The 27,151-nt window shown below is 45.7% G+C and overlaps 1 protein-coding gene across 3 annotated transcripts in view; it reads left to right on the top strand.

Annotated features, from left to right (window-relative positions):
• Positions 1-27,151, top strand: part of BTBD11 (BTB domain containing 11) — a 181,023-nt gene that overhangs the window by 100,365 nt on the left and 53,507 nt on the right. For all 3 annotated transcript variants that reach the window (XM_037389810.1, XM_037389809.1, XM_037389811.1), the window contains exons 2-3: positions 3,917-4,066; positions 17,783-17,987. In XM_037389810.1, coding sequence (XP_037245707.1) covers positions 3,917-4,066; positions 17,783-17,987 — 355 coding nt within the window. The remainder of the gene's footprint in view (positions 1-3,916; positions 4,067-17,782; positions 17,988-27,151) is intronic.

Raw genomic sequence — 27,151 nt, 5'->3', positions numbered from 1 at the left:
CTGGAATAGAGTTACCAGGTACCCCTGGCTTTGGATGAGTTTGCATGAAGGTTTAAAATAACTGCTTCTTTTATAAGTTTGGGCATCTTCAGTCTTCACTTTGTCATTTTGTGCACTAGTACTTTGGTTTGGGATTTTTAAGTCCTTGGGGATCGAGCTACGGCTTGTGTTTCAGCTGAGCCCAGAGGGCAGGAAAAATGTGGAGTGTATTAATTGTACATTGGATTTTCCCTATGATGTTTTTTTTTTCTCTGGAGATTTGAGAGCTTGTCACTGTGATATTTTTTTTTCTTTTTTTTTTTTTTTCTTTTTTTCCTGGATATGTCTCCTTGCAGACAAGTCTTAGATCCCTGCCCCGAGAAGGGTGCAGACAACGAGAAACACCGGAAGAGGTGACAAAATCCAAATACACTTGAGCTCTTTGGTTGTCTGACCTTGCTCCAGTGATTTCGCAGTAGTCATAGTGCAGTGTATGGCTGTTGTGCATTGCTGGGTGGCACAGGGCAGCTAGAGGCCTAATGAGTGAGTCTGGCCCCGTATTCATCAGGTAACAACTGACAGCTTAATTTCCAATTGGAGGGAAGAAGAGGGATAAAATAACGCACAAAGAAGTGCACAGGGTGGAGTAACCGTGCAGAGAGGAAGGATGTTGAACAGCACCAGTCAAGAGAAAAGATAGATACCGTTCATTTCTGAAGATACTGCACAGAAATCTTTGGTGTGGAATGGCAGCATCAGCAGTGACAGCAGAAGAGCATGGGGAGGGAAGTCCCGCTTTTCAGGCCATTGGAAACTTGAGGTCAATGTTTGTCAAGTTCAACACAGTACGGCTGAAGACGTGACTGAAAAAGCAAGTGGATAGTAGCTGTTGGCAGAGAATTAAAATTAGGAAGTTGAACTGTAGCCAAATCAGTGAAAGCTGGTGGTAGCTATTTAAATGTTTCTATTTATAAAAAGGATATTTATAATCACAGTGTTTTTACCTTTTTTCCCCCCTCCTCCTCTGATTTGGCATGCTGTCATTGCCAGGGAGTAATTTCCTGCCATAGCCTTCCATGAGTGAATTTGGGCTTTACATCAAACACTGATAAAAGAGAGTGGGTTTTTCTTCTAAAAAACATTTTATTCACTTTTACTTAATCATTTTTGGTGAAAACAGTTGAAGCTAGAAAATTGGCAGAGTTGCATGCCTGAGCCCAAAAATTCCCTTTTTCCATGCTGGCAAAACCCAGATCTAATCCAGCAAAATTATCTTCCATCATCCCACTGGTCACCTGCTGTGGTCAATTATAGTTTTGAAGCTGGCATATAAGTATCAGATTTTGGCTATTGCATGTCTTTACTAATCTCTAACCCAAGTAAAACCCTTTGGTGTGACATATCCTATAATTTGTTAAGTTTTCTAACAATGGTGCATTTTGCATTTCATTTGCGCTTTTCATCCAAGAACCTAAGAATACGCTGCCCTTGCTAAAGAACAGAGTAATGAATCATCAGGGCTGTTTGTAAGGAAAAGGCATGGTTGTGGGAATGGAGTCATAGACATGAAATGTCTATATCTCACTGCTTTAATCACTTGCAGAAATACCTCCTGTCCATATTATGGGTTTAAACCATTTGAATCTGATTTGTAAAAGTATCTTAAACCAGTATTTTTTTCCACACTTATGGTGTGTTTTCACTGAAAAATATTTTCTTGTTGGATAGTTATTTTTTAAAGATGCCATAAAGCTATTTGTGCTCTATTTCTTGTTTTTCAAAATATCTTGGAATATTAGATCATTTACACATCTGTTTTCTGCAGGGAAGACTCTTCCAATTTTTTCTTAATTTCTCTCTATTAAAATTATAAGGAATGATCTAAATAAATAAGATTTCCAAGTGAGAATACTTCCTAAAATATGCAGACGAGTCTGCATTTTAAATCCAGGTGTTGTACTTCTTGAGCTCTGTACATCCCCAGAATATAAATGTTGATCACTGTGCCAAGTGTTTTTGCAAGTCAGCCACTGAGCGATGGCAGGAGAATGTGGAGAGCTTGTGTGATAAGCTGTTGTTGCTTTTTATGCCTTACCTCTGCTTTTTAATTCTTTTCTCCCTGTTGCTGTTTCAGATGTCCTGCTCTTTCTCTCTAGGGCGCTTCCTTGCAAGTTGTTTTCCTCTCTCGTGGCCTTCCACATATGCATATGGTTTTACTGCGGTTGTTACAACCCTGGGACCAGAGCCAGGGCTGGGATTATGGCTGCTCCTGCTCCTCTACCTCCAGCATTCAAACAGGCTGTTAGGGAGTTTGTTCTGGTGTTGCAGTTGTGCACAGAGGGTGATCCTCATTTAGGTTGCTGTCTCATGGCCACAGTGGACAAGACCTTTTGTCCCAGTTTTCCCAGTGTATACCACTGCTTCTTGTTTTGAACGTGCTCACTGAACCTGCATTGCCTCTCCCTTCCCGGGATGGGTGGTTTTAGGTCTGTGCTGCAGATAGAACTTTTAGACTAAACTATCTGCAGGGAGGAGATGAATGTGTGGAGGATATCCAAGGGAGTTCGGTGGAGCTAATGAGGTATCTGAGAGGCGTCCCCTCTCAGGTGCACTGCATGGTCTTGCAGTGCTCCAAGGCAATGGTGATTGTGGGGCTGTTTCATAGCTGAGGTAAGCGGCTTAAGGTAGCCATTCTGCTATGTATGGACCTCCAATGTTATACCTATTGGCAGAATTATAGATCAGTAGAGTTAGACACCATATATTTGCTGAGCTGGGAAACTATGTAAGTTCTCCCTGAATAAAACCACTAAATATGTACATCTTCCTTAACGTATTTTGTGAAGCCTGCTTGGCCCATAAGGGCAGAACCTCTCCCCTGTGCTTAAAAGGAGGGAACAGTAAAAGCTAATGGAAAAAATACATTTCTTACTCTGGCTCATTTTCAAATGTAATTGTTTCATATCATACAGTTGGAGATAAGATGAAATTTAATCATAAAGAGGTACAACTCCACTGCCTCCAGCAGGTCTCCACCTGTGTGTGTCCCAGAGGGACTGAGAAGCTGATGCTGTGAGACTGTGGCCATAGCTGGCTGCTCATAGACCTTGGCAAGGGAGGAGAGCTTGCTCTCCGAGCTGGACTACATGCATCTGTTACCCCAGGATGGTAATGCAATGTTTGCTCTTGTAAATAAGTTCTGGTTTTCAGAGTGACAGTGATTTTGATTAATAAACATGTACCCTCTATCTGCGCCTGAGGGTTTAGATGTCATAGCAGAAAGTGACTTTTGTGCCTGAATGAATGTGAATGTAAATTATTTTATGTCAGTAGCTTTACTTACGCCCTGCCCCACGAAGATTCACTGCTGTAAGGGCTTCTGCATAATGGGCTTTTGATGCCCAAGCAGTTCAATTGCCAGGAGTTGTATTTACAAAATAAATTCAATAAGCCCATCAATGGCACTTCAAGCATCTTGACACTGTCTGTTATTTTGGGAATTGATGGTGGGATTCCCCTTTCAGGAAAATCCTGTCAACCTATTGTCTATCTTGTATATCATTTAAAGCCAGTCTTTAAGAATTCTGTCACTGAGATACCATTTTCTAATACATTTTTGTGCATTTGTAGTAGGTTCTAGGAGGCTTCTTTGGAACCCTCTTGAGCTCCTCCTTGGGCAGGCAGTTCTCTAGGATTTTCTGTAAGAATTGTCCCTAGGTGACATTGTAAGTGACTTGAGGATATTCAGAAGAGCTAATGAGGGCCAGTTCTGAGAGCATGAGTTATCTGTGACATTTAGTTACAGGTGTTGATTGTCTCTGAGCTCTGCATGCACGGGCTGCATCTTGAAGTGTCTCCATAATGATGTGGTGGTGGCAGCAAAGTCATCCATACTGGCTGAAATTACATTGAACTTCTTTCTTTTTATATGCTGTAGGTGTTCTCTGCCTGCCGGACAGCTTGAACCTTCACAAGGACCAGCAAAGGTCAAACAAGCCCGGGGAAGTGCAGATGTTCAGCCAGTCTGAGCTGAGGACCATTGAGCAGTCCTTACTTGCTACGCGCGTGGGGAGCATTGCTGAACTCAGTAAGTACAAGGCTGTTGATAATGTTTGGATTTCTTTCCTTGATGTAAAGCAAAGCCAATTGCATCGCCTGGTTGTGCAGAGGAGGGATGAGGGGGCATGTGTAATGCTGAAGGAGATGCTGGGGTAGATTTAACCCTGTTTATGCTACATGGCCAGTTTGGAAGTTTAAGCCGTAGGAGGAAAGAAGTCTTGTGCAGTCTCATAGCAATTCCTATGGCTTGTTTGCATTCCCCGCTTTCAAAGGTGAAGGATGCTTTATTTCATCTTCTCTATGTTGTGTTTGAGAGCACCTCACAGCTTGGCCAGACTTGCAAATCTCAAAACTGGGATGTCGGTTTTGAGGTGGGCAAGCAAAAAGCTAAAGGCTGCAATATGTGAGGGAAACAGTGTCATAAATGAAAGCAGAGCTAGTTCCACGTGTGTTAGAGAGAATCCTTCACCCTGCCTTTCCTTCTCCAGTTCCTGAAGAGGAAAGAACTGCAACTCAAACCTGCACCAAAGGAATTTGCACCTGAAAGATAAATTATTTGCTATTAATCAAAACAATTTTTGAGAAATGTGAGAAGCTATGATATCTGTCAAAATCTGAAAGCTTTGGTTTCAGCGCAGATAAATTGTAGGAGGAAAATGCCATGTGACTCCTCCTGTGACATGGAGATAAAGTTACCAGAAGTGCCTTTTTTAAAACTTTTTTTATTGAGAGAAGCCTTCCAATCACATGTTTACAATATAGTTAGAGATATGAATCTATGGGTGGGAAAATAGAAGCATTCAAATGGAAAAGTGGTTTGTTTTTTTTTTTCTTCCGAGGTCTGTCAGAAGTACTGTCAGGCATTTTTTTCCTGAGGTCTGTTAGGAAATTTTGGGGGAGAAATTGTAAAGACTCAAATCTATGAAGATACAGGCTACCCAGCTTACTGTTGTTCTTATTACTGAATTCTGGGTTACTGGCATCGTGAAGGACATGTATAGGGATCTCACTGTTAATTTTCTTGGTGCTTTCTGTAGCGATGGGAGTCTGCTGTGGCTCCATCATATCATCAGGGCTCAGTTTACGTGCTGTTCACAAGCCATGTGGATGCACCATGGATGTTTGTCTGCAAGCCACAGAATGAATTTCTGTTTTCAGCTTGCTAATTTTTCTTTGCTCTGGTGAAATGTCAACAAGCCAAGAGCACTTACGTGCCTTAGTGTGAAGTGTTGCTCTGTCTCTGGAATCAGGTGTTTGGTGTTATTCAAATTAAGTAATTTATGCTTATTTATTTCATGTGCATGAAACACACAACACTACTTGTCTGTGTGCCAGCTAAATTATACACGATACAGCTCTCTTTCTTGGAAGTACATATGATTGTATTTTAATAAATCAGTAATCTGTGGATATTTCCAGGGCTGCTTTTTTTTATTCTGGATTTTTTTGAACTCTGTACACAACCCGAAAAGCCAGCCTCCTTAATTACTACCACTACCCCCTTTTAAAATTTGATTTCCAGAAATCTGTCATCTGTAAGTAGTCCTACCTTAGATTCAAATGCTTCATTGACAGGGTTTGCCTCCTGCATGTCTGTTCACTGCAAACACAGTCAAAACACTCTTCAGGGTGGCCGACTTCAAGAGAAGAGCACATCAGTGGGAGTTAGATGCAGCTGTCAGAGAGGTTGGCACCTCCAGCACGCTGGTAGCCCTCCAGAAAGCCCTCTGGACAATCGTCGAGGGTGCTTCCCCAGCCACTGCAAGCAGATGCATGTTGGGGAAGCAGTGAGAGGAGTGGCAATTGGCAAAACTTGCAAGGCTCGATGCTCAGCTGGGTAGAAATCTTTGCTGTGGAGCAGTGCTGGTGCAGAGTTCAAAACTGCACTTGTGAAATGGGGAGGGAGGTGCAGCATGTCAGTGGGCAAAAACCTGTGAACTGGGGGGAAAATCATGAAAGGGAAGGAAAGTGGAGGGGTAAGCAGGTACCGGGGTGTGTGTGTGTGTGTGTGTGTGTGTGTGTGTTCTTTTTGTTCAGTGCTTATTATCTGTCTCTGGCATCAGCAGAGGCTGTGACCAGAGGTTACAGCAAAGCCTCTGCCGTGCAGGGAGGCTGGGGAACTGCGCTGTGGGGGCAGAGACGGTGAGCAGCGGAAAGAAGCCAGGGGGGAACACCTGGGGATCAGAGCGTATTGGCAGGGAGGGAGTAGGCGAAGGAGGGTTTATCGTTACCCCGGTGGTGCGAGGGGGCTGGAGAGCTTCAGAAGTGGCATAGTGGAGAGGAAAGAGGATATGGCAAGCTCTGGCATGGAGAAAGTGGGATAGAAGGAGAGGGTTAGGTACGCAAAAGCCCCAGCTCTTGTGGGGGTGAATAAAGGTGATGAGGGAGACTCTCAGGATAGGAAGGAATTGAGAGGATAGCACTTGCGAAGAGGAGAAGATTGCAACCAGGAGTGAGTGGCAAGGGCAGAAGCTTGGCCTGCTGAACCAGCAGAGCGGGCAGTCCCCTGGCGAGCGCCTGCAATGTCCCACCAGCTGGCAATATCCGAGGAGCAAGGACTTCATTTCTGTTCGCTTCAAAAGAGCACAGAAAACAAGGGCAAAGAGTGATCTTGCAATAAAGGAATTCAATTTTATCTCAAAAAAAAAAAAGGGGGGGGGGAAGCAGTTCTAATTGAATGAGATTTCCTATAGTTTCTTGTCATTAATAATTAAAATATTGTAAGTACACCGAATAGCTAGAATTAACAATGTCCACATGCGGAGGAAAGGCTTCCCCTGCTCTTGGTGCTGCCCAGCCCGCAGCAGTGTGGTCAGCTGCTGAGCTGCTGGAGGCTCTGACACCGGGTAATCAGATCTGTCCCCTGGAAGATGACAGCTGGCAAACAGGGCCCGATTACTGCCCAGCACCTGTATTCCAGCTCAGATCTTCTTAGCTTTTTCACAGTCTGTTCCAGGTGGAAAATAGATTCACAAGGTGTAAAGCCTTGCGTCTTGTGGTACTTTCACCTTGCCCTACACGTGATGGCCCTTTTTTGTCTGCCCCCTTCATTTTTTCACGTATGCTTTTGGTGTACTAGAAAAGACCATTTAGATGAGCTGCATTTCCCCGGGGGGGTCACAGAGGCCAGAGGAATTTGGGGAAAGGTGCGATGGTGGATGTGACCATGGAGGGAGAGCAGCACCCTCTGGGAACGCTGCAGAGGAGGAGGTCAACCCAGGCTGCCTTTAAGGGGCTCCTCATGGCTGGGCAGTGCAAGCAGACTTGCAGATACTGTTCCAGCCCCCCCCAAACCCCGCTGGCCTGGCACCTCTGCTCTCATCCTGCAGGTGCTGGCGATGCCGGATGGCCCTGCCCCGGCTAGCGACAGCAGGGCAACTGGCGCCGCTGGCCCTGGGGTGCTATCCCGAGAATAGGAAGAAGAGGCAATGTTGCTGACTTTGGGAAAAATCAAAGGAAGGGTTCGTCTCCAGGACTTAGGAGGAGAATGTAAATAAGAGGCCTAATTCTGCAATGCAATTACAGTGGTAATGCATGATTCCAAGGAGAAGGCTTGAAAAATTAATGTGAAACCTTATTCATTAAACTATAATGAACATGGCATAAAGTTAAGGAGCAACAATAAATCTGGCCTATGTTATATTGGCATTTAGAATTCAGGATTTGTAATTGCCTACTACAGTGTGTTTTAAAATAATGTAATTTCATTTGAAATGCTTATTATATAGAGAACATTGAGAAGAACTGAAGCACAGCAAAAATAATAGGATTTTAAACAGTATTTCACTGTTTAACCTTAGAGAAAATATTTCACGAGGGGTTTTTTTCCATCCCCCCCCCCCCCGATTTTTCCTAAAGTTTCCTGTATTTTCAGACCAGACCTAAAGGAGAAGGAGAGTAGATCTGTTTGGGTTTTTTTCAGAATTTTTTGGGGTTTACTCTAGATTTCTAGTTCTTCTCTCTTATTTCCTCCCCTGTCAGATGGGGAAAAATAAGTAGACTGAATAGAAAAATAGAAGAATATTAGGGAGAGCTTTGGCTGTTGAGAGATCCCATGAAAATGCATTTTGACCTTTGAATATTTTTCCTAACTTTTTAGTATGCATGTTTGCAATCCACAAACATATGTTATATTTAACCATATAACACTCCAACACACCTATTCATCACCCATCAGAAAATACCGCTGCCAGCTTGGAGACCAGATGCAGAAGGGTGAGGCTCACAGCTGGAGATTGCTGGTGTTTGGCTGGATGAAGGAGGATCCTCTTTCTTTTGCATGTGCATGTAGGTGGTGACACGGAAGAGCAGAGCCTTAGGATGCACTGAGCACCAGTCATGGCACCAAGAAATATTCACCCTAAGGCAGTGAAGGAGGAAGACCGTAAGGCATTAGCGTATGGCCGAGCCGAGGCAACCACCCTATGCTGAGACTTATGCATAGGGCTGAGAAGAGTTGTCTCTTGGGCCACGCAGAGGGATAAACTGTGGTGTAGGATGTCATCCAAACGTGTCTTCACACATGTCTTCGGGTTAGAGCAGAAAACTGTTTGGGGCTTCCTTTCTGTCTAGAGATGGCCAGTCTGCTATGGCTTTCCAGGGTGAGAAGTTTGCCACCCAGTCTTGTGCAAACCACAGTGACCAGTGGTGGTTAACCACAACAAGTGAACATTTTTGTTTTAAACTAGGGTAATCTGAAGATGCAGATGTACTTGAACATTGCTGGTCTCTGAGCTTTTTAGCCTTTGAACAGTGTTTAACTTAGAGCAGCTCCCAGATGTGATGTTCAGGCCAGTATTTACTCCACATCACCACTCACGTCTCAGCAAGATTTTCCTTTTTGCCACTGGAAAAACACCACCCTTCCCCATCCTCCTCTCTTTGCCTCTGCAGTGCTGAATATATGTATTTTTCCAAAATAATAGCCTCTCAGTAGATCCTGGCACGCTTTTAGGGATGAAAGGAAGGGTTATTGCTCAAGTATAAGTAGGAATGTGATTGCACATACCAATACTGGTTTTCATTTCTCCTCACAGCCCCAGCCGAGGAGATGATGAAAACTGACATTCCCTCCCTTACTGTTTCATCTAGGCTCAATCCTCTGCAACCAACAGGAAGGAGCACTGCAGGAGCCATACAAATTGATTCATGTCCTGTAAAGAAGAGGTTAAACCTAGGCTTAGAAGCAAATGCCAGGGTAAAGATGCTTGCTGGAAAAGTGGCATCTGAAGGAGTGTTGTTGTAAGTGCTCAGCTTATTTATTGTCAGAACAAAAGCCCTGTTTGTCAGGTGTTTTTTCAGACTAAGCAGCACCGTAGAGAAGGGCCAAAGCTTATTCCCAGTTTGGTTCATGCAGCGTAGTGCTGAACTAAGCAGAGGTACTAGCTGAAACCTGCAGTTCAGATGGCAGTGCTCCCTTCAGTGTAGGGTTTGGCCTTAGGCTGGCAGCCTGTGGACACTCTCAAGATGTGGTGGTACTTCTAGTTTTTGCAGACCCTCCACCGGATTATTGCATAGGATCCTTGCTCTCCCATTGCTTTCTGGGCCTCTTGTTTGCAGTTCTTCCTCGTTGCGATCCGCACGTTGTCTGCTCCGTGTGAAAATGCTAAAAAGAGAAGTTGAGGTGCCCCTTGGCCCCCCAGCAGAGAAAACAAGACAGATTAATGCAGTGTTTAAATGCTAGGTAGCTTCTTGCCTCTATTAAGTGCTAGTTGGTTGCAGGCTCCCCTAGCCGCCCTTGCAGCCCCTGCCAGGTGATGGATGTGAACCTCCATTTTCTGTCTGTCTGTGCACAAGAAGGGTTGTGGGTTACTTAATAGCCCCAAACGACCCCCTCCTTTTCTTCCCTTACCCCTGAAGTGCCCCCTATCATAAACCACAAAGCAGTACATTTATTTATCAGTGGAAATGATGAAGCAGGAGGGAGGATAATTTGAAAATACCAGTCTACACCCTGCTAAGGCTTTACCTTACCTTTCACTGCCCTGCTTACCAGGGGAGTGGATTTCTATCTTGGGTTACAGGGGCTGAACAGAGACAGCTATCACTTGCCTGGGTCCCCATCCACTGTCAGTGCTCCTTTGGGGGCCCCCTGCCCCCCCTGTGGATGAGACTCAGACCTCTTTGTCTGCCTGGGGGCTGAGCTGAGGTCTGTCCCCACATAGGTGGTTTTGTTCCACAGGGCTTCTACCTTGTGCATTTAAGCCTGCTCAGGTTTGATGGTTAGGGGCAAAAGGCATCGCCTTGGTGGGTGGGGGGATGCTGGTGCTCCAGCCCTCTGCCTCCCTTCCCTGATACACCAGTGCATTGGCCCAGGTCTCTCCCATGTACATCACCCTTGAGGTGCAGACACTTGTTCACCCCTGAACTCCTGTGCATCACAGCATGCTTAGGGTTAAAACAGTATTTTCCTTTCCTTATGTTTGCAGTCCTCCCTGTCCCTGCCGTGCAGATCACAGGCCATCAGTAAGGCGAGGGCAAGTGTTCTTTAGCTGGTCTGCTCAGCCATAAGGGTCCCTTAAATTCAGAGTTTGAGGACATGGGTCTGCATCAAGCCAAATAAAATCCAGGAACGGTGGTCCATAAGGCAGTGGCAGTCTGCAGAGGGAAGGCTCTGCATTAGGTCAACTGACAAGTAGCTCATCTGAGTCAAAGCTTGTTGTGTTTGTAGTTGACGTGTTTTAAGGGGAATCAAACAAAAACATCATGATTGCCACATTGGATTGGAGATTTTAAAGATAATAGTGTTGTTATAATAGGTGTGTGAACTTGAGAAGGTTTAATTATTATTGTGGCTTTTTTATGGGATATATCCAATCCCTAATTTCTCAGCCTTCAAAGGTGTTGCAAACACTAAATCACATGCAAACACTTACTCTCTAATGTAAATAGAAGCTTCTTGTGATGGTGGGATAAGTGGAGGTAAAAGGTTAAGTGATGTGTGGGAGGCCACAGCAAAGCCACTTTCAGGAAATGGGCTGCTCGTATCCCAGTCCTGTCTTTTGGTGCTGAATTCAGAGTTGGGGACTACAGCTCCTTCGTTTACTCTTCTCTGGCATAGATGAATGGCGGTTAGGAGAGGAAAAGCTTTCCTGGGATAGCAAATTCACGTAGGGGCACAATGTGGACAAGTAGAGATGGCAGAGCTGGGGAGGTTTCTGCAAGGTGAGTTCGATGGTGAATTGGTTGCGCATGGGATGCTCCACTGACTGTGGGTTATGGCACCCTAAGCAGACCTGCAGCCCGAGGCATCTGGCTCTTGAATCTGGAATATACTGTGTGCCAAGAATAGCATAGCTTTGTGTTTGAAAATATGTTGTGCTAAGAGCATGTGCGCAGTGAAATACATACTAAATACTTCCTAGTGTGCACCTACCCTAGCTTTCTGCACACTCCTTGCCTGGTAAAGATGGGTTGTCTTGAGTCAACGATAGAATGACCTCCACTAAATCATTTGAGGAAAGGTTTCCCTCGAGCAGTTTTTGCTCAGCTGATTTTTGAAACATAGAGATTGGTGCAACACCGGAGACAGAGCAAACATGGAGGAACAGTGCAGCTGAAATCAAGAGTGTAGGGATGGCTCAGGCAGCTGACTGAGCAGATGGCTGGAGTCGGTCTGCTGTGGTGCAGAAGACACAGTTCAGCTATCCGTATTCACCTGTATTCATGTACTTACAGGCATATGCTGGGGCGAGCTGTAGCAAGGCATCACTTTGGTGCAGAAACCAGAGGCGACAGGGAGGTAGAAATGGAGAGAGACATAGCTACAGTTTGGGAGAGGTACAGGGTGGCCATGGCTAGCAGATAGCAAGCCTTATTCAATAGGCCATGGTTTATTATCAGGGTTGTAATTCATGTTTTCGATATAGTCTCCCCAGAGGTGGTCATGAGCAAACATGTTGATGCAGGACTTTTTCAATGAGGTGTGAAATGAATCCAGGTCAAGAAAGTGAGTTTTGCACCTGAGTCACTGCTTATAGGGGGCTAACTTTGGAAACTACTGGCCATGACATGAAGTTGGAATCTGGAGTGCTGCTGCTGTTGCGACGGAGGGAAGACACAGTCACTCAATATGAGTGATCAGCAGACTTTGTTTATTGTCTCTTACAGTCACCTTTTATGCCTTCTTATAATTAGCTCATACATATTACAAAAGTTAAGCTCATTATTGGTTAGTTGCCTAAATACCAAGCCCGCCCCTAGTTTCTCTTCTGTAGTTATCTGTTCCCACCTGTAACATTCTTTTCTCACTGCGATCTTCCTGCTATTAGTAACAAGGACAGCCAAAGACTGTATTTTGCTTTACTTCAGATAAGCTGAGAGCGATGTGCATTTTTGTTCAGCCAGCTGGACTATGTCTATGTGACCCTTTTCAGCTAGCCAGTTATCCACATGCTGCTCCCTGAGGAATACTCCTCTTTTGCATGGTCTGGATAGGACCCAGGAAGACATTAAGAGCTCTGAAGGACAGACAGAACTCCAGTCTATGGCTCTGGCCCTGTCTTTGCATGAGAAAATGTTCACTCAGGTAGCACATCAAAGCAGTAACACTGCTGCTCTCAACACGCCCCACTGCAGGGCATGGTTCCTGAGAGCAGGCTACGCACATTGGAGTCATGGACAGCTGGAAGGATGGTCAGACCAGCATTACCAAACTGATGGGTGCTGCCTGCAGGATGCCATCGTGCTGGACACAGGGCCTGGCTGCTGCTTTGCACAGCATCCTAACAGGGCGTCACGCGGGAAGAGGGCTGAGGTGGAAACAGAGGTCCTCCTCTCTCCCCTGGGCTTTGAAGGAAAGGCACAGGCCAAAGAACTGTGTGGCTTGTTTTCAGTGTGCAAAAATGGTATCATGAAGTTGTTCTTGCGGTTTTAGGACATTCTTTTGGAACAAGAAAACTACGAAGTAGGTGTTGGTAGGGAGCGGCTGTGTAAGGATTGTCCAGCGTCATTCACCTTGGGGTTGTAGTTGTGCAGACACATACCCAGCTGGATGTTTTAGGCTGTGGAAGTTGATCCCTCTGAAAGCAGTGAGCCTGCTCCTAGGCAGGCATGATTGCAAGGTCAGGTCTGTCATGACAGACCATAAAATCCTGCAGGAAGCTCCTCACGAGTGGATATTGGGCATTTAGTATTTCCTATTTGTTCCTTCTCTTTTTGCTTTTCTTCTTTTTTCCACCCTCCTCTGTTACAAAATTGGAAACAGATGTGCTGTTTTTTAAGCATTGGGTTCTAAAATAGTAAAGTGATGATAATAGCCAAAAAAAAAAGAAAAAAAAAGGCTTCACTGTGGAGAGGGCTCGAGCATCCACTTGTGTGCTGTATGCTGTTGTTGTATGTTGTATACCATCCTCATACAGACTGGAGCAGCTTAACTTTCCCTGTCACATCTTTGACTTGAAGTCAGTGAAGCTGTTCCTTGCATTTTAGTATTGCCTTTAACCAGGCCCATGTCACAACATGCACATTACATAATATTTTCAATCTTGAAATCAAATGTATGTGGACCTTGCATTCATAAACTGTGCTGAACTGACAGCAGCAGTGATGGGCAAGTCCCGCTTTAGTTGTGGAAAGGATAAAATGCTGGTAGCTGCAGTGGCAGCTCTTCACGTGCTGGGGAGTGGTGATGTTTTGTGGGTCATTTGCTAGCTGGTGTGCGAAGCATGGCCACCCTCCTCTGGGCTGACAAGCTCCAGCGTGCAGCCACATTGCCAGATCCCTTCCCCATCCCGATCAAGGGCTGCAAGGCAGTGACAGCCTGGGGCTTGCTGCTGCCTTTGCTGACCTCTGGGAACCTGCCCTCCAGTTCTGGCTTCCCAGCTTCAGCAACAAAAATATCCTCAAATACCCCAAACCTCACTGGTTGGCGGTTTTTTTGTGTGTGTGTCTACCCTACACAATGTGATGTCTTCATCTCCCTGGCTCTGCCAGCAGAGCAGTTTGTGCGTTGTCTCATTTGGCTTACATTGCATAAATTGCAGAAGTGTTTATTTGGTTTAATTTAAAAACAAAATAAAACTGGCAAGGTCTTTCATCAGGCAGATCGGCTCCCAAATCTGTTCCTCAGATGGGTTGCAGGCAGTGGTATGGGGCAAGAAGGAGCGCAGGGGACAGCAAGGCAGGGATCCCTGCTGAGCCCCTTGTGTCCTGACACCACAGCCGTTGGGAGCTGTGTCCATGGAGGTACAAGATGACCTCAGCTGCTGGGATTTTTATTTTTTTTATGGGATTTTTGGAAATGATGCACTCAAGAATTTATTGGCCTTTCAGATGCGCTCAGCTGATATAGCTGAGACCTATTTTCAGTGCCAAAAAAGATGCAGGAGAGCCAGCAATGCTGCAAGCAGGTAACCTCACCCTGCAGAGCATTGCTGTGCGGAACATGGCTCTGAAGAGCAGACAGCAAGCACGGATGAAGGGGCCTTGTCTCTTTATGCTTGCCTGCAAATTCAAGGTTGCCCTCAGTGTTCAGCTACACCATGGCTTTTACAGCTGGCAGGGAGAGGCTGAGTATCCCAGAAGAGACTTGAGTTGGCTGACTGCTGGAGACCAGACCAGTGAGTCCCATCGTGGAACTGGTTTCACATCTATGGATTTTGGGGTGCCCTGGCCAGGATGAAAGAGAGTTTCAACTCCTCATGTATTCTTTGGAAGATAATAGAGAAGTGAAAGCATATTAGCAATGAAGAATAGAAGCAGCAAAATGTGGTAGGGATTGAAAACAACACACATGGATCTCAAAGCAGATGTTACAGTATGCTATATTTTACAGTGTGCGTAAGTACTACCATGCAGTGTGTGCGTGCGCTTGTCAGCTCTCTCATCCCTTCTGGATACTGTCCTGGTGCACAGATATGCTAAGACACATTCCTCTGTCCTGAAGAATTTGCACCGTAACTGGACGTGGCTGGAGGAGGAAAAGGGCAGCAGGGCATGCAGTGGATTGTCTGAGATTACACTGTGGAATTAAACAGAGGCAGCGATTCCCATCCTGCCACCAGTGCTCTGCCTGTTGGGTACCAAGATCATAGCTTTTTCTGCTTGCTTACTTACTGTCCTCTGTGAAGCTCGATGCTTTTTAGGTATTGATTATTTAAGCTTTGAGTTGTCTCTGATAGAGGAATTTTCTAATAATTGTTGATATAGACATTATTTGAAATATAACCACAGATAACATAGCAAAGGCAAAAGCAAGATCTAAGACAATCAGTTCTTAGTGTAATGTAATTAAATGAGGCTTAAACATAAAAAGCATTAATTCAGCTTTAATGGTATGAATTGGTTTGGGTTTCTTAAGAAGCATTTGAGGAAAGACAGAATAAAAGGGTGAACTCCTGGTCATATCGAAGTGGATGGGAGCTTTGCCATAGATTTCAGCAAGGCTCAAGTTCCTCTGGCCTTGCATCAGCAGCGATGCTGCGCTGCCCACCCTGCCTGCATCATTCTTCCTGCTGCTTTCTGTCCTTATGCACTGTGCAGCTTCCTCTAGTCTGTGTCACTGAAGTCGCATCATCCCAGCGCTAAGGGAGGAACGGGGATGAAGTAATGCTGCTGCCTGAATCTGGATCTAAATTGCATGCTGATTTTTATTCATTGTTCAGTACAGAAGTCAGAGGTGTCCTCTGGTGCTTGCTGTCTCAGTCCGCTGAAATAAGACTAGTCATGTGCTTAACTTTAACCACATGCTTTAGTGCTTTAGCGGCTTGGTCTGAAAAGGCTGAATTTAGTACAACTCCTTTTTCTCTGCTTTTGCTATTATTGTTAAAGCTGGACATTGCAGGCAGCACTTCTACGCAATTTTTTTGCCTTTTGGAGAAAAAGAGAGGAATTTAATTTTGCTACTTTTGCTAGGTTACTAGCAGTTACATTGGCCCATGCTTAGGCTTGGCAGTGCACGTCTGCTGTAACAGTGGGCTGAGTGAAGGGGGTCCCAAACTTCCCTGCTGCTTCTGCTTGCCAGCACATTATTTTGTGCAGGACTGGAGAGTCACCTCAGAGGCACATCTGTTTCTGCTGTGGACCTGATCCTGCGGGCTTTCCACATGCACAGTTTCCCTTGGAAATTATGAGCATGCAGCGCTGCAAGATTGGTCCTATCATGACAATTTCCTGGCAGAGGGAAAAGACAGAAACTATTTTTAAATGAAAGCTTTGAATCAGAGGAATATTGCAGAGTGCAGCAAAAAATTGTGTCAAAACCCTGAAATCATGGACTCGGCAGTTTTCTCATGCCAGTGGTTTTCTTCTCTTCATGGTTTTAAGGCTGTGTTTTTGGAGGACTGGGCTGAGCAGTTTTCAATGAGACATTTCTATTCTCCCTGGTACACATCATCACAGCAGCATCATCATTTTCTGTGTGAGTCAGGCTGAAGAGAGGTGATGTACTGTGATGTGTTCACAGGGGTGGGATTCTGCAAAAAAACCCTGTAGCTCTGCCTCGCACACAGTCAGAAAGGTTCTCCTTTAAATTTGCCCAGGAGGTCATTATTCAGCGCACACACACACCCCATCTGGTTTTATGTTCCTACCTTGGTTTACATTTCCAACTTTTCCTTCCAAGTTTCAGTGCTCGGTGGTCACTTGGGAAAAGCAAAGAAGAGAAAGTGTAAGACGACTTCTTAACACTGGAAAATTATGTCCTCTTTTCCCCCATCACTCGCTTTTGTATAGCTTAAGAGTGACCCAAAGGGCTCTTGCTCAGATTTTCATTTAAAACAAACCATCTGATTTGATCCGAGATCATTATTTCCCCCTAAAGCACACTCAGAGTGATTTGAACATGTGAAAACAGGCAGTTTATAACCACAATTGTTTCCCTGCCTTTGATAGAGTGGTCACTAGTCAACAAATGTAAAATTCACTGCCTCGGAGGGAGATGCTTTAGTTAATTAGTTACAATCAGTACTCTGCTGAGAGACTCACTGCTGCTTGCCTGTATGTTTGCCTGCTAATCTCACTTGCTGGCTTTGCTGATCCCAGCCTGCATATTGTGGCTGGTTTCCCATACCTGCCCTGCGAGGAAGTGCCCAGAACCACGTCGGCGCAGGGGCGATGATAACCATCTTTCTCTTGGGCCATTTTCTGTGCTCTGGAAACCTGAGGGGCTGGGTGAGCCTAGCGCATGGGTTTTGCTCTTCTGCTAACGTTTTACAAACCATAATTTCAGTTGCACATTTCTGATATTGTCTTTTAGCAATTTTTTTTCCTCCTTTTTCTTCACTCACATATCCCTTCGCGCATTCCCGCAGTGCTCTGTGCATTATCTGACTGCCTCCTCCCGTGCTGCAAGGATTTTCCAGCTACTTGCTAACCAGGAGCATGCAGCTTTTGGTGCCATTCTGCATCATCCCCACTGGTCATTTTATGGGGCTGTGGGGTTTTGGCAGCCTCCAGACGCTGCCTGTAGGTTAGCTGTGACCCCGTCCTTGGCATACTGGCTCTTCTGGTGGTGCTGAGATGGGCCAGCCTGACACTGCCTACACACCATATTTGCAGAAACACATCTCCTGCAGGCCTCCAGGGACTTGTCTGCAGCCTGGATATGTCACTCCACACCATGTAAACCACCAGGCAAAATCCAGCCTGGTGATGAGCAATGCACAGGATCCTGCCCTACCTGTTATCATTTGCATTGTGAGGTTAAATGGAAGGGAAGATCAACCCAGCATGTCTTTTGGTTTGAAGACTCAGGGGAGAGGCAGCTGAAAAGCCTGGCATTCACCCAGCTTTTGCTTTTTTCCAGGCGACCTGGTGTCTCGAGCAATGCACCACCTCCAGCCCCTCAATGCCAAGCAGCATGGGAACGGGACACCGATGCACCAGAAGCAGGGATCGCTGTACTGGGAGCCGGAGGCTCTGTACACCCTCTGCTACTTCATGCACTGTCCGCAGATGGAGTGGGAGAACCCCAATGTGGAACCATCAAAAGTCACGCTGCAGACTGAGAGGTAAGAGCCACTGCATGGTGCTTAATGTCATGGCAAAGATGTTTCATTAATAAATCAGCCTGGCTGGCTAATTGCTAATTACAGCTTGTGCGTGAGAGGCTGTGGAGCAGTCTGGTTTGGTTTAGGATCACCTCTTTGAAATCCATTTTTCTCACTGAAGCTCTGCGTGGCTGAGCCAGTATATATCAAAAGTGACACCCAGTGGCTACATACAGCAAATTGGTTCCAGATGTGCACTCAGGAGAGATTTCCTTTTCCTTTCGTTGTTGCTCAGCTATTCTGTGTTTTGGAAAAGAAAATGAGAACTTCTATTTCTGGCTTAGCAGGTTTGGGTTTAAATGTGTTTTTTCTCTGTGTTAATAGGGCTCAACAGCTGTGATTGGGGAAGTGGAAAATTAATAGAGTAGTGTGTAGAAAGAAGAGGTCATTAAAGATGCTGGGCTCCAGCTGTACCAAGTACCCAGGCTCAGGAGTGACCTTGGGGCTGCCCTGCTGGGGATGTGGCCAGCTCTGGCTGTGCTGCTGTCGTCCCTGCTCTGGAGATGGCCGGGGCAGGGGAGGCACACCTGAGGCCCCAGACTTGGGGTCTGCGGTAAGGTGAGAAGGAAATGCCGCTGAATCCAGTGCTGGGGTTACCAAATGCTGGCAGGCAGGCAGCATGCCCAGCGCAGGACAGCTCTGTCTGTGGGCACTGCAGAAGGCAACTGGGACAGCTTCCTGGCCAGGAAAATAAAGCCCAGGAAACCCTCCAGTAACACCAGCTGCCCCGTGTGTGGTGAGGCACACTGTGCTATTTCCCTGCTGCGCTTCTCACCAGCCATAAACCAGGCTCCCCCAGTATGGAGACAAGAGGAGCGGCTGGTGCTTGGAAGGTGCTGCATATTCAATTTTTAAGATGGGTATCATGGTGATGCAAATGCAGGCTGCTTTTTCAAGCTGGGCTCCACATTTACAACCCGATGTATATATCATGCTGTACGTGTAAGCCAAACTCTGATCTGCACATGTGCCCCGAGAGCTGAACGTACAGGGCTGAGTTATTGTTTCAGTATGAGATTTGCATCTCAAAAGCAGCATTTGAGAATCGCATTGTATATGTAATTATAAATGGTATGTAATGTGATATCTTAGTTGAAATACTTCTATATCAATTCACAGAAAAGCATACAAGATGAAACTCTGGCATTAATGATGTTAGTGGGAATTTTGCCATTTGACTTTGGGTGGCATTTTGTTTCTTTTCAAGTTTGGGTCGCTCCATGAGCATGTTTGTCGCTTTTTGCTCTATTGTTTCCAAAGTATGAAAAAAAAAAAAGGGGGGGGGGGGGGAATTACAGGAATCCAGAATTTTCTCGTTTTCCTAATTTTTTTTAATTTAATGATTTGTCATCCAGCCTTGTTATTTCAGAAGGCATAACTCATGTCCAAGGGTGGTTAGTATGCACAAGAAATAACCAAAGTTCGAAAATACACTCACCTGATCCGTAGTCCCCATCTGTCAGTGTAATGCCACTGGAACCAGTGGGAATATAAAGGTAAATAATGCTGAGGCTTTGGTTTTGTAAGATCTCTGCAGAGTTCCCTGTGGAAAGTGAAAAGGTCAGGAATATTTGAAAAATCACTTTTAGCATTTGCTTTAATAGGTTTTCCTTTCTTTGAGATCACCTTAATACATGTCCTCTTCATTAGAGCACTTGAAATGCTGATTATTTAAAGCAATTGTTCTTCACTTTATTTTGAATACTCCGTCTGGCAAGATGTCTTCCTTTGGCAAGGCAATTTAACAACTGCGGTGTGCGGTTAGGGCCAGAGCAAGTACTCGGTGTTATTGCCAAGAGCTTGTGGTCACTTTTGGAAGGAGCAGATACTCCTCCTGTTGCTTAATCAAACATGCATTAGTACTTAGCGCTGGAGTGGGAGCGATGCAGGGTTAGGCGTGAGCCCGGATATTTCCATGGGGTTGTACTCTGGAGTTTCACCAGCTGGATATAACCATCCTGTGCGGCTCAGAAAGGAGACTGGTGAAGCTGACTTCTCTTGAGGGCTCTGAGGAGCATTCCTCCCTATTTCCCATCTTTTTTTCACATGGAAGCATGCTTTGTGGTCCATGACTTATTTCTGTGGTTTTGGTTTCCACGATCGGGTTTTGTGCATTGCAGGGGAGTGGGTTTGTTAAACATGACATTTTTATATGCAGAATATCTGCAAGCTTTGTGCCATATCTACGTACCATATTCCCTCTGTCCTTCTCCAGCTGCGGCAATTGCTTTTATGTTGGAAGAAGCCCATAAAGAAGCAAGGAGATCCAGGCATCTTTCCCCATCCTTGGCCTCTTTGTACCTCTGCTGGTGCAGAGAAGCCAGGACTGCATGGATCTGGCTGTAGGCACCTTTTCCATGGAAAAGGGGTTGTCCTTGGCTAACGTGAAGCCAACTTGGCTACTGTCTTGGCCGCCTCCTCCCTGACTGTGCATACACAGGGTGGAGAGGGTTGTGGGATGTGGCCAGAGAGCTCCCCCAGTGCTTGCAGTGCTTGGTGGCCCCTTGAGAGCTGCTTGCATCCTTCCCATCCATCTCCAGCCCACCTGGATTTCAGCTCTGAGCCAGGTTGAGTTAGGGAGCTGCAAAGGCTCTGCATGTCCTTCTGCAGAGGCTGGATGTGGGAGGGAAGCCGGTACAATGGCAGTCCTGCCTGGCTTAGCACTTGCCAGCACAGAAAGCAGTACCTCCCTCAGAGTCTTGGGGGACACGTAAAATGGGATGTTTACCTTTGAATAAATCCAGTGCTTTGTTTCTAGGGAGCATTTCTCTGTGTTTGCTCTTCATGGAGGTAAAGAAATGACAATGTGGTGTGTTTTTTATAGGGTTTGTCTTTACATAAAATAAAAGGGAAAGATGATTATACAGCAATGCTCCTGCTGGGTGGGGGGGTGGGAGCTGCTTTCATGGGGTGGGGAGGAGATGGAGAGTAGCCAGGATTGCTCAGAAAACCTGGAAAAGATTCCCTTCTTCCTAAATTCCAACAAACCCAACTGTGAGATGGATATGTGATCCCCTCCCACCCCAAATTCATATTCTTCTTTCAATCTGGTCACTTTGGAAGAAACTTTCTGATTTTTTGGCTATGTTGCTGGCACCAACACAAGCCAGTCCTGCTGAGGTGGGTTATGTGATGTCCCCAGGTACCATGTAGACAGCTGTTTTGGCAGGTGCAGAGGTACAGGAGGGGGTTTGGACCTGTTTGTGGGGCTGCAGACAGCTATTTTGGCAGGCATGGAGGTACAGGGAGTGTGTGGGATGGACCTGTTTGTGGGCTCCCCCTTCCCTATTGCACCCAGCTGGCATGTGATGGAGACATTTGTCTTATGCCAGGTATTACCTGGAGAAGCAGTGTTCCTCCAGTACCTGCACTTGTGGGTGGCTATGGATTATTTAGGTTTGTTCATTCTTTTGCTTTCCTGGGAATTTAAAAAAAAAAAAAAAAAAAAAAAAAGAAGGAATTGTAGATGAGGGTAATGTTGCCAAGATTTCTTGCTTGCTTTCTGCTTTTGGTTTAATAAAAGGATCTGTCCCGTGGTTGTGTTTTGCTTCTCAGTCTCTCTATAACACTTCCAAAATTATTGCAAGTAATTTCTCAAGCACCGGAAAGCACAGAATCAGTAGTTGCAGATTTGTGTGATGGTTTTTTCCTTAAGTGGTTCCTTACCCACTTTTATCCACAGCTGTATTGACAAAGTCCTCATTACTTCCTCACTCTCCATGTTCCCCATTAACAACTCATTGAGAAGCAGCAGCTCGGCAGCCCAGCCGGTCCAGAACCACCCATTAATTCTGCTCACAGGCAGCGAAGCTCCTTCTCCAGCACTTCCTCTGCCACTCCGCCTTGGAGGAGCATTAACTCCCTGTACCACCTGGCAGCCTTTAGCTTTTCCCCTCGAGTCTTAATTGAGTTGATGGATACGTGTCTGGTTTTAACCTTCTTTTCACTTTTCCTTCACTACTTTTCCCTGTATGTGGAGCAGTTCCTTAGGAAACTCCCATGGGCTATTGCTTGCTTCTTATTTTTCTGCCTGCCTTGCACATGCATGTGGACATACACACACACAAATATACCTGTCCCCTGCACATGCACACACGTGCCATTTGTAGCCTGTAGTCATTTGTGATTAATAGAAAGGGGTTGGGTTATCATCTGAATTTTGTTTCATGCTTTGGATAGTTATCAGTGTATGTGTCTAATTAATGTGATGCGGCCCCCTTATTGAGAGGAGTGTTCTGCTGCTATAAAATAACTTTAACTCTTTCAAAGCACCTCCGTAATGGGTACAGCCATGTCTGTAGCACAGATTGTATCCGTAGAACAACTTCAGTAAGAAGATAACTAGGGAAATGTGTCCTTGATTTAAATTACTATGTGGCACAAACTCCACGGGTATGACAGTCTCCAGCAAAGGCAGCAGAGAGTGGAGGGAGTGACAGGGAATGCTGAAGGAGAACAAGTGCTAGCACTGGGCATGTGGGAGTCCTGCTATGAAACCTGCATGAACCTTCCTTGCAAATTTCTATCTGAAGACGGGATTGCACACGCTTGATGTGCCTGTATGGCATAAGCCCATATAACCCTATATATTTTTATCCACTATTTACTTGAAAACTTCACGTGGTAAAACCATGGCCTTGCTGAACTCAAAGTTAACACCAGGGTTCATTTGACTGGGAACCACTGAAAAGAAATGCCAGATCCATCCTTACACAAATCCTCTAGATTTGCATCCTAGAAGTCAGACTTTCCACTTTAAAATAATCCCTTCAGAAACAGTATTGGCAGCGACATGAGATGGCACATGTTACAAGAAATGGTTCAGGCATATTCATAGCTTGGCTGTCTGACGGTACATCCTTGCTGGGCTGGGGCTGTATTCTACATCTAATTTATTAAGCTAGACTTAACACTGTCCATGGGGTGGCTGTAGGATTTTTTTCAAGAGAAAATTGCATGCAGCACTGTGAGAACAAGCACATTACCTGAGCCATTCCACACCGCACTCTCAGTGCTGGCATCTCTTCAGGGATTTATACCACAGCCAGTCGTGTCAAATCTGATGTCAAAACTGCCTGTGAAGTATTTCCCCATTGTGTTTGCTGGCAGAGTCATCACTTTGACTCTGTTGCACCATTAATGTTTTTAACACAGGAGAGGCAACAGGATGGCACATTCAAATGCTGGATGCGAGTTCAAAAACTGTAACTTGCAGATACCATTGTGCAGACTCTGGAGCACAAATGTCTTGGCACATGAAAGCATAAGGGTTAACAGTCCCTCTACCAAGGCAGGTCTCACTGAGGCTTGTGTGAAAGCAAGATTTGATCCTTCAGCCTGAACAAAATGCGGAATTGGATTTTTCAGAGGTTGGCTACGTGGGTCACCCTTAGCTGGGCTTCTGTTGTGGTGGAGGAGCTGCCTAGTTTGGGATAGCTGCATGGACTTGCATGGTGCATCAGTCAGAGCTGCTGGGTCCCTGGACAGGATCGCAACTGGCAGCTTTTTGAAGACATCAGGAAGTATTTGCTGTATCTGAAGACAAGTAGCTTATGGTGTAAATATAAAATATGAGGTTTGCAGCCCAGAAACCCATCTGAAATGTATGCTAAACATTGGAAAAAACATGCTTTTCTGTCCTCCAATAACACTTAAAAACTAGCGTTGTGTATATGGTTTCATCATACGTTCTAAAATGAAAACTGTCAGAACTGAGAATTTTCAATTCTTATATTGGGATTTTCTTTAAAAACCACCCATGAAAACATAAACAACAAACTAAATAAATGGATAGATCTTTTCATAATATTAGTTTCTGACTCTTACCTACAAGCAAAAACATCTCCCTACCTTTGTCTAGATAGGCTTTTTCTTGTAAAAGTGTAGCCTTATGCTTCTCAGAAGCACCGCTAACTCTTACTGGATTGCTTTTGCAATTTTAAACAGCAGTGACCTGCCTGTAGCACTTTGGCTGCCATTGCCACAAAGGTTTGCAGTCACCACTCCTTGGCTGGAGTAAGTGAAGAAACTCAATGCCTATCACAACAGCATCCTCTTCAGTAGCTAAAGGACCCGGCAAACAGAAGTCATCCAAAGCAATTCTAATAATTCAACCATAGATAAGGTGCTTAAGTTAAAGGAAGGTCTGGTCTATACAGCTGTGTCCACTCAGAGCTGGTGAAACTGAGGAAGGGACAACATGAGGCACCTGTGAGAATTCACATCTGAACAGGATTAGCCCTTGGGTATTTGTCCCATTCCCGTTGTGATGCAGACCATGGAGCCAGTCCTCTCCGTGGTGGTTGATTTAATATATGCCATGAGTGTGTGTGCATGGCAGGGCAAGGCTCAGCATCTGAAAAGGAATGTGAAGTACCCCTGGAAACAGAGAGGCTGCACTTGAAATGATGATTATTTTCTTTGAGCACTGTGATTATTTGGGGAAATCTCTTGTGCGCAGTTGATGAGCTCCTGGTCCTGGAGCACACTGCAGGCTCTGCTGTGAACAAGGGCTTGGTGGCCTGTCCGGGGTTTGTGAGCCACAGCAGTGGAGGAGGACTGAGCCTGGTGAGGAGTGTGCCATCAGGAAGGCAGTTGAAGGCTGTATGCTGGAGAAGGTGACAGGTAGTCCCTCGTTTGGGATTCTCGTTGCCTGGCAAAAATTGTTAGGGAGTCACCTGTCCCAGGGGAGCTCGGAAGGGGTCACCTCCATAGTGGAGACTGGGAGAGAGTAAGGCAGGACACTGCTTTCGTGCAGGGGGTCCTGCCAAAAGGGTGGGTTACTCTGCAAGGCAGAGGGAGCGACTGAGGAGAGGAAGAACTGCTTAAGGTGCTGGGAAATCAAGGAGAAGAGGGTGGGTGTGCGTGGTGGCCCAGCCCTTGAAGGACGGGGCAGCAAGGTGGACCGTGAAGCCACAGTCAGTGAGCAACAGGGAACCTGCACCCTGCAGAGGTGGTAGGGACAGGGAAAATCCAGGGCCCGGGGTTACTGGGAACAGCAAGGTGTTCTTGGGAGCTGGGATTTCTTGGAGTGCTGACCCTAGTGCTTTGTGACTCCAGCATCACAGCAGGCAGTGTCCAGAAAGGAGCTTCATTGCACTCCTCACAGACACACGCGAAAATAACAAAGCATCCTGTTGCATTTTATAGTGCATATTTTTCATGCTTTTGCAGCTCACTGTTCCTCCTGTTTGTATACAGGTATAGTGCTGCTGCTGCTGAGGATAATAATAACAACAACGATGATGAAAAAGCCTGAGCTGTTGCATATGCATGATGGGACTTCTAATATCTCTGTGTGCCAGCAGGCCAAGCATGGAATGGTGGGCAGCCCAGTTCTGCTGCTTGTATCTTTGGAGGAGCGCAGGTTTTAGGCAATCCCTCATGTGGTTAAGCTTGATTGGAGTGGGTTATGCGTTATGTTTAGGTGTCATGTGTGTCCGTCCCATTCCCCCCATCCCTCCCCCCAATGATACCTGCTTTCCGATGAGCCGTTTTGTAACTTGGAAGAGCCCCAGAGACACCAGCCCTGCAAAAAATGAGATAGGTTTGACCTCCAGTTGGGCATGGGGGGGTTGTTGGCCCCAGTCTGGAAGGAGGGTGCTGGGGATAGGCGTGAGTGGGTGCCGGTGGGGAGCTGCCATGTCTGAGGATGATGTGGAGATGGACATCTGATAGCTGGGATGGGAGAGGAAGGCAAGTGGTTATTCCTTGTGGAGGGGTGCCAGCTGGGTATTGCCTGCAGATGTCTGCAAGGCAAAGGAGCATGTGGGTCCCCAAACTGTCCCAAAATAGATGTAGAGAGGTGCTGCATGGCAGGAGGGAACAGGGAGGGATGCTGTGTGGAGAGAGGAACCAGGAATGTGAGGGTTTGTGGGGCATTTATAATTCCCTTTGTTGTTGAAGTAGGGACCTGGGGAGGGCATGCTCCAAGGGGATCTGGCTGTCCCCTTGCCTGAAGCCTGGGGGGACAGTGCCCAGAAAGGTCCAGCACTTTGGGATCTGCTTTTTGTTAGCCTTCCCCATCCCTTCCCTCCCTGTCCCAGCTCTTTTCTGTGGGATGGGGATTGCTCTGTGCAGAGACCGCTCCCTGCATCTTGGTCCGGCATGTTTTTCCCCTTCGATGACAGCGCAGGAAAATATGAGCCTGTGACAAAGACGATCTTTTTTTGGGACATTACTTAAGCTCATGCTTAGCTTTGAATCACAGCGAATTAAAGAGGCTGGGAGCACATGCCTGAAGTTAAGCATAGGTACAGAGATGGGCTGGAGGAGGATGACAGAGCACTTGCTGACTCGCATCTCAGTAAGGTGCTTCTGCAGCAGTTGAGCTGCTCTTGACTTTCCATATCCTTCAGGCAGTGAAGCCCAGCAGCACGGTCCTACCATGGTTAGATTAATTTAGCTAAGGTGTGTGCTTCCAAAGCATGTAACTAGGTGACTTACCTGCTGTGTGTCTGCTCTGGAAACACAAAAGTACTGAACTCTCCTGTTTGTTACCTGCCCTTGTACCAGAGGTAAATCAATGTACACACCAGTGCCATGATGCATTCTTCTAACCCATTTTCACACGGTGTAGTTTGTAAAGTGAAATGTTTCTTATTGATGTCACATTGTCTTGTGGGTTGTCACACCCCTATAACTTCATGTTCCTCTTTCTACTTTGGCACACAAACAGTATTTAAAAAAAAAATCATCCTCACGTGGTGTATAGGCTCTTGAAGGGTATTTTTAACCTATTGCACTCAGCCATATTTGGTTCTCTTCTCAAAATACAAGTTCACTGACGTGCTCAGATATGCAGTGATGATTTTTTTTGCCTTGGAAAAAGGAATGTAATGTACTCTCAGCCAACTCCATGTCCTCTTGTACGGACTGTAATTAGCCTTTGGAGAAAATCCTTCTGCTTCCACGGAACACCGATTATCTTCCCTTTTGGGATTTATTGCACCAAATAGCCACATTCATTTCTATTTCTCTGTTGCAGTTCGCCAGACCAGGAAAGAAAAAAAAATGCAATTTTGTATTGCAATTACCATAGTTCCTGTAAATAATTTTATTTGCTCTGCTCTGTGCCGTGGTGGTGCAGATTTTGTGCTGGTTGAGGTTTTGACCTGCACAAGAGG

This window comes from Falco rusticolus, chromosome 5 (genome assembly GCF_015220075.1).
Source record: "Falco rusticolus isolate bFalRus1 chromosome 5, bFalRus1.pri, whole genome shotgun sequence".
In the NCBI taxonomy this organism is placed as follows: Eukaryota; Metazoa; Chordata; class Aves; order Falconiformes; family Falconidae; genus Falco; species Falco rusticolus.
The sequence above is the reverse complement of the archived record's forward strand: the minus strand, read 5'-3'. Positions and strand labels throughout refer to the sequence as shown.